Source organism: Nicotiana attenuata, chromosome 2 (assembly GCF_001879085.1).
Source record: "Nicotiana attenuata strain UT chromosome 2, NIATTr2, whole genome shotgun sequence".
Lineage (NCBI taxonomy): Eukaryota > Viridiplantae > Streptophyta > Magnoliopsida > Solanales > Solanaceae > Nicotiana > Nicotiana attenuata.
The window spans coordinates 43,025,346-43,037,195 of record NC_031990.1 but is presented as its reverse complement, the minus strand read 5'-3'; the positions used below and the strand labels follow the sequence as shown (position 1 = coordinate 43,037,195).

At 34.8% G+C, this 11,850-nt stretch overlaps 1 protein-coding gene across 6 annotated transcripts; it reads right to left on the bottom strand.

The window, feature by feature from the left end:
- On the bottom strand, window positions 3,816-8,889 carry LOC109208139 (serine/threonine-protein kinase HT1). Of its 6 annotated transcripts, none has more exons than XM_019371212.1 (7): window positions 8,812-8,889; window positions 7,657-8,065; window positions 6,093-6,214; window positions 5,748-5,953; window positions 5,468-5,642; window positions 5,133-5,267; window positions 3,816-4,321 (listed from the first exon to the last, which is right to left on the bottom strand). In XM_019371212.1, the coding sequence occupies exons 2-7, from the start codon at window positions 8,009-8,011 to the stop codon at window positions 4,115-4,117; spliced, it is 1,200 nt and encodes a 399-aa protein (XP_019226757.1). In that variant the 5' UTR covers window positions 8,012-8,065; window positions 8,812-8,889; the 3' UTR covers window positions 3,816-4,114. The 6 variants fall into 6 exon arrangements, with proteins under 6 accessions (XP_019226757.1, XP_019226744.1, XP_019226736.1 ...); XM_019371199.1 differs by having other exon boundaries at window positions 8,559-8,821; XM_019371191.1 differs by lacking the exon at window positions 8,812-8,889 and adding an exon at window positions 8,555-8,797.

Here is an 11,850-nt window from a genome sequence, read left to right as displayed (position 1 = left end):
AAAAAAATATACAACTCAAAGTAAAAAAGTGTAAAAAAAAAAAATAATTACTGGGGAAAATGGGCGCAAAAAATGAAGTGCGGTGCAAAGTTTAAAAAGAAAAAATGGATGGACTCTCTTCTTGGACTATTCGAAGAAAATACGTATCAGATTGATTCAAAATAGACTTGATCCGCTGCATCTTTGTACTCGTACTCTGACGTCTCATTCTCAGTTATTTGGCGCAGCTAAGTTGCGAGTTCGACTCATTGTTCTTGCTAATGCTCTCTCTCTCTCTCTCTCTCTATTTCCTTTTCTCACTAAAAAGAAGTGGCAGAACAAAAATGGTGGCGAGGGAAAAGTTGAAGCCAATTCTCTCATAATTTAGTTACAATTGCAGACAAATTTTGTTTGGTATGGAAAACACTGCGATGATAGCTCTTCAATTTAAAATGAAGACCCCTATTAAATGCAAAAAGACTTTCTTAAACGTCTTTCCCTTTTTAATTGGGCAATGAATGCAGAAACAGTTAACTTTTTAACTATTCATTTTTCAGCACGTCTTTTCCTTTTTAATTGAGCAATGAATGCAAAAACAGTAAAACTTTTTAACTTAGACTTCATTTTTCAGCAATATTTTAAGAGCAAAATAAGGAAAAAAGCCAAAAATCTGACATAAAAGATAAATACCAATGCTGGGCATAGGAAGGTGCCACATCACCTTTCTCATTCCCAACTTTATATATATATATATAGAGAGAGATATGATATTGGTGTAACATTTTAAGAAATCGAATATCGAAAATATCTAAATATTATACTTCTGATTCACAAATACCCCTATTAATTACAATCTCCTTTAAATACCCCAAGTGTTTCCCAAACCTAAATGAGCCTTAAAATAGACGAAAACATGGGAAGTGCACAAAAATCTAATTTTGGGACCATTGTTTAAGTTATATACCTTAAATTAAAATATTTTTGCAAATTTATCCACTTCAACACAATTTTAGACATATGTGACTGAAGTAGTAAAATTCGCTTCTGAAATTACAAAATTTGTTTGAGTAAAGACACAACATATGATTGAACTGCACCCGTATTTGCATTTACTTCAGATGTGCACCTCTTAAGTGCATGAAAAAAATTAGTTGCACTCATTTTTGCACTTAAGATGTGTGCGTCTGAAATGTAGCCAATTTTTTACATGCACTTAAGACGTATATATTATGGGTCAAGACATGGGTTAATATATTAACTATGTGTAATCAAAATCAATCACTAGTTAAGGCTGCTACATTATATTTCAGGTGGAAGTTTTACAAAATCCAGCCAGAGTTATTTTTGTGATAATCAAAGCAAAGTAAAATGATATTTATGTGACAAAAAAAGAGTAATTTTTATGTAATGAATATAAACCTGAATGACCACTCATTAATTTTCTCCTATTTATATCTTCAAAACTCGATGGATAATAAATTTTATTTTTCAACATTTTCCAATTAAATATCAAACTTGATGCACAACAAAATTCAAACTCTGCGCCTCCACACGTACCTTTACCTTTGAAATAAAGCCTTGGGGGCTTATCGTTGGCTAGGAGTTAAACTCTTGCTCTTATGCATCGTATATAGGTGGATTTATTTGCAAAGTTTAATAGGAGTAGATATTATTGCAGAGTCAAACTTTGTTAAGGAAATATGAATGGTCTAGCACTTTAACTAAATTGAAGGATCCGTTTGGCCATTATTTTGCCAAAATATATTTGGGGTTTTTTGGCAAATACTTGTTTGGTCATAGATTTTTTCTATATTTTGGCAAATTCCCAAAACCCAAAACCCAAATCCCAAAACCAGTTTTGGTCCAAAATATTACTATTACATTTTTTAAAAATGCCCCAAACTTTTATATTTTATAAAAGAACCCACCATTTATTATTTTGTAACAATGATGCTTCGTCTTCTCGGTCATCTGATAGTGTATTATGTAGTTCATTATAAAAATAATAATTTTGTAGCAAATTTATTTATGTTCAGGACTATGGTTGCGATAATATAATAAATGTTATTGATAAAGGTATTGTTGGGTATTTGTGATAGTTTTTAGAACTTGTGGGTATAAGTCATTTTCATGTTTTTTCAAAAAAAAAAAAAAAAAAGTGAAATATGTTTTGAAACGTATGTCCAAATACATTTTCATCTTCAAATCAAAGTTGGCCCAAATTAGATTTTTCAAAACAAATTTGGGAATTTATGGCCAAACGCTAGCGAAGAAATTTTGGTCTTCTGCAAAAAGCTGACCAGAGAATACCATGATCCTAGTTTGAGAGAATGTGAAAAAGTATAGTATTAGTATAAGTTGGACAGAATTTAAGGATAAGCACGATGAAGTAGGGTGGTTGCAATTGAATCAACATCAACTACTATAAAAATGCAATTGATGTCTTAAGGTTTATCTAATAAAAGTCAATTACTTTAGTTTTAGTTAGAAATTAGAAAGGAACACATGGCATAACAAAAGGTCCTATTGCGTGCACGAGTCCTATATTATCATTACGTTCAAGACCATGTCTGATTATGAAACTATTGTATAGTCCTTGTATATGACAGAGTAGAATGACAATGTATATCATTAAGTCTGGACCATGTTTGATTATGAAGCTAGTATAGTAGTCCTGTATGACAGGGTAGAAAATGACAGTTTCTTTAAAACTTGCGCACCACGGACTATTTTATTATGTGTCTAATAATTCTGTCCACCAAAAATTAAAAAGATGGAAGGAAATCACTTAATTTGTCTTTGATCGGACTCAAATCCTGATCTATTATTGTTTTTCATCCCACTTCATTGACTATTAGGCCACAAAGGTCGATTTTACTTGTATTAGAGAGTCTCTTATGTCCTCCCAATATGAAATAGGATATATTACTAGCTATTCACCTTGATTACCTGCGTTATTCACTTTGATTACTCAAGAAATTCGTCGCACTAAGTAGTAGTAGTAGTAGTATTATTTTTCGAATTCTCCTATTGACACTGATATTTAAAGCTAAAAGCTATTTCTAAATATAGATATGGATAGACCAACCTCTATGGAAGATGTGGTGGGATCAAGAGAATTATGGTCATGCACATCATATCTTCAGGAATTGTGTCATGTCTAGAAAGGAAAGAGGAGAAAAAAAAAAAAGATGGGAAACTAGCCAATTATCATTGTCTTAAACTATTTCTCAATGGTTTTATGTGTTGGAATCCACTTAAACTATGCTCCTACTCAAAAACAGACACTCAATGTTGGGGGTAAGAATGAATTGGCATGCACAACCACTTGATGGACAAACAACATATCCCACGGCCCAAATGGAGAAGAAAAGCCATTAGGTTCCTTTCTATCTCTCTTTCATGACATTGACGATTCAACCCAACTATTTCGTCTAGATAACTCTGCCCGCCAAAGCTTAAACAAATAAGAAAACATTGCCCAAGTTTTAAACCCTATTCTCCTAAGGTTTGAATCCACTTCATTGGATTCTTTACTTTTTCAAATAGAAAATATACCATAACAAGAAGCTAGCACCATAATTTGTACTATTTTTACTAGAATTAGGAGGGGAAAATGGCCATAGCATTGTCCCAAAATTATGAAATCTCATCTTCAACCCAAAACAAACTCTGGTCTTACCATTTCCTGTTAGCACAACAAATCTTTAGGCAAACTCTGGTAGGAATCCGAAATTGTTTCTACATAGTAGTTCAAAGAGAACTCATAACTGGGAAATTGTTGACAATACCTAAAAGCAGGTATATACATTCCCAAAATTATTCAGTAAAAGATGTAGCCAACAATATATAAGTACAATTGCAGTCTGGTGAAAACTAATGAAGTACATCCATATCAAGGAACAACAATGAGAGGTTTTCATCAATGCAAACTATCCGTAAACCAAGACAAACAGATAAATCTTTGTGAAAAGATCAAATATAAAACTCTTGAACTTTTCACCATTCCCAAACAATTGGAAAAAGAGTTTCCAACATTCATGCTCAAAAACCTTTCAAGCAATCCAATGAATTAACAGTACAATTTTTCATCAATTTAACCAACAGGGCTAAAGAAAAAATATAGGAAGAAGGTTTATGGACCCCTGGTAGGAGCAAAGCAGAAACAGCCACCAGCTTGGTCTTCGGGTATCATTCCTCCTCCTTTGCTCGTGTCAATTGCTTCCAACAATTTCACTACCTCATCCATTTCAGGTCGTTTGTCGGGATTCGCGTCCCAGCATTTCTTCATGATATGTGATAGAGAACTTGGACAACATCGGGGAATATCTGGTCGCAGATTCTGCAAAAATTGTGAATAATTTAGACTGGATCGTCTTTTTTACCCATAAAAAAAGGAAGATAACAGTTTCTAAATGACCAGCGTTAACTCATGATATAAGCAACAAGTGAACAAAGGTAAGTATGTGCTCTAGTACTTCAGTGCATGACTACTCAAAGGCATAATAGCATCCAAGGTATTTTGTGTCAGCATGACATGGATCGAATAATAGCAAAAGATAAACAACCTATGAACTCCTCAGTAAAGATATAGTGTTAGCCATAATACTCTATAAGGTTGATTTGCATCGGAAAAGAGCTAGGCTTTACGACATCTATTTTCTCATCAGATTACTTAATATATGTGAATCAGTGAATGCATACTTGATTACAAGTAATTTTCATATCTCATAAGAATATATAATAATGTGATTAGTTTCAACAAGCGAGTCAATAAGAAACTGGTTGATACGAGTCACAAAACTTAACAGAGTACAAACCAAATGTGAGAATATGCACAGTTGTCCCTTGCAAAGGGTGACAGGAATGGAGAAAATATTTTCTTGCACGTAAAATAGGAACTTATTCCTGGGTTTTATCCACATCGGATGGGTGCATAATAGAAAAGCTACCTCCAAACTTTGTAGTGGGTGGAAATAATTATACATCTATAGAAAAGGGAAGGGTGACTGCATATATACGTTTCCGCCCTTTAACATATAATGATGATTATATTTTTTAAAGTAACTCATATGAAGCAACGATGATTTGATTTCACAAGAACAAGCAAAAGCATGGTGTGAATGACGGCATAAACTTCTAAACAGACAAACCTGTCTAACAACTGCAGAAGAAACTTCAGCAAAGCTTAGATCTGGATATGGGAGATCACAGCAATAAATTTCCCATAAGCAAATACCAAAGCTGTATACATCACATTTTCTGTTGTAGGGCTTTCCATCAAGTACCTACACAATGCATTTGATCATAGTACAGAAAAATTAGATTTGATGTGACATAGAAATAACATTAAAGCAAATATAAGAAGGATTTTCTTGAAATATATCGCACGCTGCATGTGAGATAGGAAGAGGGTAGACAGGTGATGATATCATGCTGACATGACATGACAAAGCCAACCCAACAGCTCCAGTAAAAGTGGGAATACCTCTGGGGCCATGTACCCAAGGGTTCCAGTTTCCCCAGTCATGTCCTTGGGATTTTGTGCTTCAACTCGAGCAACTCCAAAATCAGCAATTTTTAGAGTTCTATTAGTATCTAACAACATGTTTTCAGCTTTCACATCACGATGTACAATCTTTTTTGAGTGCAAATAGCTCAGCCTGCACAATTTCAAGAAGAAAATAAACATAATTTTCTTTTGATTCATAAGATCAAATTAGACATAATTGGGCATAATTATGAATAAATATTAGATAGAGACTTACCCCCTGGACAGATCAAGAGCAAGCTGAATGACAATCTTAAAGGCAAGTTTCTTTTTCCTGTTTTTGTACAAGTAGTTCTTTAATGTTCCACCAGGGAGGAATTCCACAAGAACACAACAAGCCCGAGAAGGAAGGGTGGTATAACCCTCGGAAGGATTCTTCGAAGGGATCTTGAGATTTGAAGTTCCCATAGAAGCACCAACAAACTGAAAGCAAGAATAATAATCAAATAAAAGTTCGGAACATTGAGTTATTTAATTGGACGCTGCACGGCCACATGTTTATAGCAGGATACTAATAATTAAAAGCTAAAAAGGGAGGAATCAATTCAGGATAAAAATATACTTTTGTAACATTTGGATGGTCAAGCTTGTGCCATACAGCAACCTCCTGCCGAAATGATGACCGCAGAGCGGCAGTTTCAGCAGCTGTGGCCATGCCATCCTCTCCCCAGTCCAACAGTTTCACTACACAAATAACATTACATAAGAAACTCTTACCGGCAGTTGATGAAATTCCTGAACACAAATACCGTTGAATACTTTCATTAATTGGTAGCATTCCCTTTTCATGTAAACTATTCAACATACTGTTAGAAAATTTCTAGAGCTCACTGGGCTCAAGTTAGTGTAATCATGACTCTTTGAAGTGAATATGTAATGTCATGTCCAAATGTCCTCTTCATGTACTCCACTGAATTTGTCAAGAAGCTGAACTTTCTGCCCATCTTTAGACCATTTCATTTACAGCATCAATATTTCCATTATCACAAAGATGCCATTATAGTGCTCACAATTCACAAGGATGTTCAAATTCCGCTTTACTTTCCAAATTTACAGCTTGTGGCTATAAGACAGATTTTATATTGCACAATATCAATCTCTTTCTTTTTTTGTGTGTGTGTGTGTTGTGGGGGGGGGGTGGGGGGGGGGGGGGACAATTCCGCTCTAAGAAATTGCTGTAAATTTCATTGAGATACACCACTTCTTTGAAGAAGTTGGCTGCAAAAGTAGAAAATTACTGGCCTAAATAGCTTAATTGAGAAAAAAATCCTCTTATAAAATCCTAAAAATCTTGATGCATATAGAGAACTTTAACAGGTCCACTGGCCTTCCCGTTAAACCACTATTTACGCGTATATTTTCAGCCTGGACTCTGGTGAAGAAATAGGCCTTTCAGTAACAACAGAATTCTGGATTGAAATAAGAGATTTACTTCTCGGTGTATTCTTTCTTCAAGTATTAAATGCTTACGCACAACCTGGAAAAGGAACATAAGCTCACCAAGCTGTGCTACTTTTTCCTAACTGTCAACTGTATCTTATCCTAAAAGCAGTGTTTTAAGTAATTATAATATAAGGCAAAAGTCACGTAATGCGTACTGCAATGCCATTATGCCAATAATCCAGTTCAGTGCTTCAAACCCTGGCAGTAAATATCAACAAATCCATTTCAAGCAAGAAGTAAAGGTCAACAGAACATAAACCAAACACAAACTTTTATTACTAATGAAGGCCATTTATTATGAATATTCCTATAACAAAGAAAAGATAAGGGACTTTGACTTAATTTTCTGGACATCCAAATTTACTACAGAAAGGTTTAAAGAGCATATGGTCAATAGTCATGTCAAAATTCACAGGAATCACTAAGATCAAATTCAGTACAAATGCAGCTGGTACCACTACAGTTCAATGACAAAAAGCATACAGCTTAACTTATTTTATCGGCAATCACAACGAATATTATTTACAGTCTGTTTTACTTGTCGGTATTAAAGGGAATGCATGGTACCAAAATATACACAACAATATCAACATAAAAATAAAAAAGCATCCCAATTAGATGCATCAATCAAGATTTGCATGAGACAAAACATATCCTGCAAGAAAGAGAGAAACTAAAGTTACCTGCAACATCTTGATTGTCATAGGTACCGCGATAAACAGTACCATAGGTGCCCTTAGCTACAAGATACCTTATTTCCAACTTTAGAGGATCAATCTCCCATACTTCCTTGGGTCTATGATTGTTTTTCTCTAAGTTACTCGACCAAACACGGCTCAAGTGCTTTTCCAATTGAACATCCAAGCTTTTCAGATCAATTTTGTCAGCCCTGAAAATCATATCTTTGCTACTTAAGCTTCCAGGACTCTTTGCTTCCATATTGTTATCACTAAGGGTACCTACCCCTTTCAATTTCGACACAACTTCTCCTTCATCATCATCCAACTTAAGGACCTTCTCCTCACTTTTCAAATCCATCTTTAAATTACCAACAATACACACAAAGCTTCAAACTTTTACGAAATTTCTGATCTGGAAAAATGATTAATATCAGAAATTAGATCCACAAAAGAGCTTCAAGTAGCTGTAATAAAAATAAGGGTATCTCAATAAGCTAATGAGCATGCAAAATATGATTTTCCAAGGCCAAAAGATATATCTAAAAAGGAAAGGAAGGAAACAATTAGAGAAACCAAACAAATAACAACTTCCCCACCCCAATTCCAAAGTCTTTTCAAACTCTAATTCCCTTCCAAATTTGACCAAATAATCAATCAAAATTATTGTCAAAAGGAAAGGAAGAACAATTCAAACCAAATAAAAAAAGAATACTGACTTTTAAGCTCTTCAAAGACCCAACCTTTTGTTCATCACCAACCATGCCATTGATTTTCACAAATAAGGACCATTTAAATTAAAAGAAAACAAAAAAAAAGTAAACCCTAAGAAAACGACCCCCCAGAAAAATAAAATAAAATATAAAAAGTCAAGAACTAATTTTTGAGGGACAAAGAAGAATACCCACAATCTGAAATCAAAAACCCATATGCAGAAATAGATAATTTAGCCATAAACAAAGATAGACGCAAAGTTTGACCAACCCCTTATTTTCTCTGCTCTGAATTTTCTTTTCTTTTTATCTTTAAAGAAAAGGTCAAAGAATTTCCTCAAAAAAATGAGAAAAGATAGAATTTTGTGGTGTTTGAGGGAGGGTACAAGAAAAGAGAAATAGAAGAAAGAGAGAAAAGGATGCCTATAAAAAAGGTTCCATCTTTTACCATTAACAATGTTTATGCGACAGCTTCAAGATACGAGAATAATTGTACTCTTTCCGTGCAAATCCTTCCAACGAAATTACCTGTAACACATTTATTATTCTTTATATATTAAAACAACTTTCGAATTTACCAAATTGTCCTCCTCCGTTCTCCCCTTTTAGGTTATTTTTTTTTTTCTCTTTATATATGGATTCCGACTAATTCAAATTCATGACGTTTATAATCTATTTAAGGAGAAGCTTCTTATTAAAAAAATTATTATCAGAACCCAATCTTCATTGACTTTTAAATTCTCTTTTTTTGGTAATACATTTTGGTTCTCTTTGATGTAACATAAAAGAAATTTCTCTACAGAATTATTTATTAGTATTTAATTACATTAAATTATCAAAAAAAAAATTATCATTTTACGACCGACATCAGTTTTCTTTCAATGTAGCTAACTATAACTATATTATACACTTATTGCAATTAATGCTTACACATTGTGATCAATCTTTTTATCATTAAACACATTATCTTCTATTTTATCATCCACCTTATATTAATAGAGAATCTATTTCTAACTAAACCAAAAAAAAACTAGATTATCTAAAAAATGATTGTCCAATGTAAACATTTTCTACTAAATGCATTGTGTATGTGAAGTATATTGTGTTGTGCTAAACACAGAGCTTTCGCCTTTTATGATTCTTTTCTTTTTCCTTTATTTTGTGGGTGGAATAAAAATGAAGTGGTTCTCAATCTTGGTTTTGTTGTTTTGTCTATATTTGATTGTCTTTTTCTATTTTTAATGGATTGCCTCGACTATGTTCAGAGCAATCTAGATGTTTTAATAGTTGTCTATTGTAAAATCAGATTTCCTACATTAAATTATTCCAATTTGGAAATATGTTTTCTTTTCTTTATTTGAAGCTGGAACAAGGGCTAAGCTTCATTAATTAGAAAATAAATACTAGATTGGATTAATTATTAGAATTTTTTAGATAAAATATCGTTTATCTTCGGTAAGTATATATCAAAGAAAAACTTTAATTTTCTCCATTTGATATGAAAAATTACTACAGTCTATATGGATGAAATATTCGATCTTTGAAAAACCACGAGAGAGAAAAAAAAGAGGAAGAGGACTTTATGTGTGTTTCATCTCATTATTTTTTTTTTTTAAGCAAAGAAGATGTTGTATAGGGTAAAATATGTTCATATTAAAAGCTCACATATAAAGCGACACATAGGGCCGAAGGCAGATGGAAATCAAAGCAAATAGCAATCAGGTCCGAAGGTAGCAATTCCGTTTGTTCCCGAAGGGAATGATGTTCATAAAGACAAAATAAATACCTGTCATCCGATATCATTTAATGGAGAATATTTAATAGCATTAAGTACGTCGTCCGTTACAAAGAATATGGCATTCATTGCCTACCGTTGCACATTCTTCAATGGCCCTTATAATTGTCATTTAAAAGAGGCTTGATCCTAGGAACAACTATAAATAGTGAGCTCAACAGCCATTGTAAGGAGAGAATTTTCTGATAAGCTTATGCTATATATTGTTCAAAGCTCAATAATATTTTATCTTCTTGCTTATTAATATCGTTACTATTGTTTTAAGAAGCTCTGCTCCTAGAACCAGTATTTCTGCTGTCTTATCTCGATCTCAACGCTAAATATTACATTCTTGTTTAATTTGTTTATCATTTTGGGATCAAATCGATTTACTTATCTATAAACCACGTATAAGTTCAACTGTACCGTTTTACGGGTAAACAGTTTGGCGCCACCGTGGGGCTTAGACAGTTGTGTAATTTATTTGATCCTTGCACCTATTACTAACCTGTTTGATTTCTTGTTCTTAGCAAAAATCATAGAAAATGACAGAAAAACGATGTCAACATCGCACACAACGTTGAGGCCCAAGAAAATCAACCTCAGCACGAAGATTCAATCAATAATGCCCGCAACGAGGGGAGTGAGGCCATGCCGGTCCATGGTGAGAAATATCCACGACATGTTCGAGAGGCAACTCTTGATGATGCTAAAGACGAGCATGTCGCTGAAACAGTAAAGATCCTGAAGGAGCAACAAAAGGCCATTATGGGCCACCTCTCACGACAGGATCAGGTCATGCCGGAGTTAAGGCAGGCGTTGTTGGGTGCTTCCAACAACGCGAATGGACGAGGTCCAGTTCCTCCCGGTGCTCCTGCAAACCAAACAACGCAGAGGGTCAACAACAACACCCCGAGGGGCGAAGTCGACTTTGATAGGGCCGGGGGCATGGTAGCGGATCCGGTAACAACAATGAGAATGATCACTAAACTTATGTGGTTTATGAGGGAAATAAACTCCCCGAATGGATCAAATTTTGGGTGCACCACTAGTGTTGAAAGGTTCAGACTCAAAGAAATACAGCCAGTTACCGTTCAAACAAAGCGCTACACCAGAATTGACCCAAAGCGGTTCAAATGCTAGACGCGCCGAAGTATAATGGGACTTCGGATCCTCAAGAATACATCACCACCTATACAACAGCGGTAAAGGGGAAAGATTTAGTTCTGCACGAGATTGAGTCAGTCTTACTAAAGAAATTCGGGGAGACCCTCACGAAGGGGGCCCTGACATGGTATTCGTTCTTACCGAGCACTCAATTTCCTTTGAGATGCTCGCAGATTCTTTTATTAAAGCCCATGATGGGGCCAGAAAGGTACAGACCCGAAAGGCCGACATATTTAGGATTGCACAAAGAGAGTTCGAATTGCTGCGGGAGTTTGTGACCAGATTCCAGAAAGAAATGAATATTGCTATCGGTCGTACCGGATGAATGGGCAGCTGAAGCATTTACTAAAGGACTGAATTCGAGAAGCTCCGACGTGTTGGCCCAAGTAAAGGTTAGTTTTGAAGACTGACAAAGGAACTCAGACATGAACCAGGTCCATCCAGTGGTCCATCCCTCAGGTTCACAAAAACGGGCAGATTCAAGCATGTGGGTTGCACGTGAAGGAGATAAGCTTAACTTGGTGCATTTAATATCTCCTGATCGAA

What these genes read in the sequence shown, in the direction of transcription:
- LOC109208139 (XM_019371212.1), bottom strand. Translation starts at nt 8,011, where the DNA reads ATGGATTTGAAAAGTGAGGAGAAGGTCCTTAAGTTGGATGATGATGAA. An exon ending in TGACAATCAAGATGTTGCAG is followed by an intron (nt 6,215 to 7,656) that starts GTAACTTTAGTT and finishes TTATTTGTGTAG; the next exon opens with TGAAACTGTTGGACTGGGGA. An exon ending in GCTCTTGATCTGTCCAGGGG is followed by an intron (nt 5,643 to 5,747) that starts GTAAGTCTCTAT and finishes GAAATTGTGCAG; the next exon opens with GCTGAGCTATTTGCACTCAA.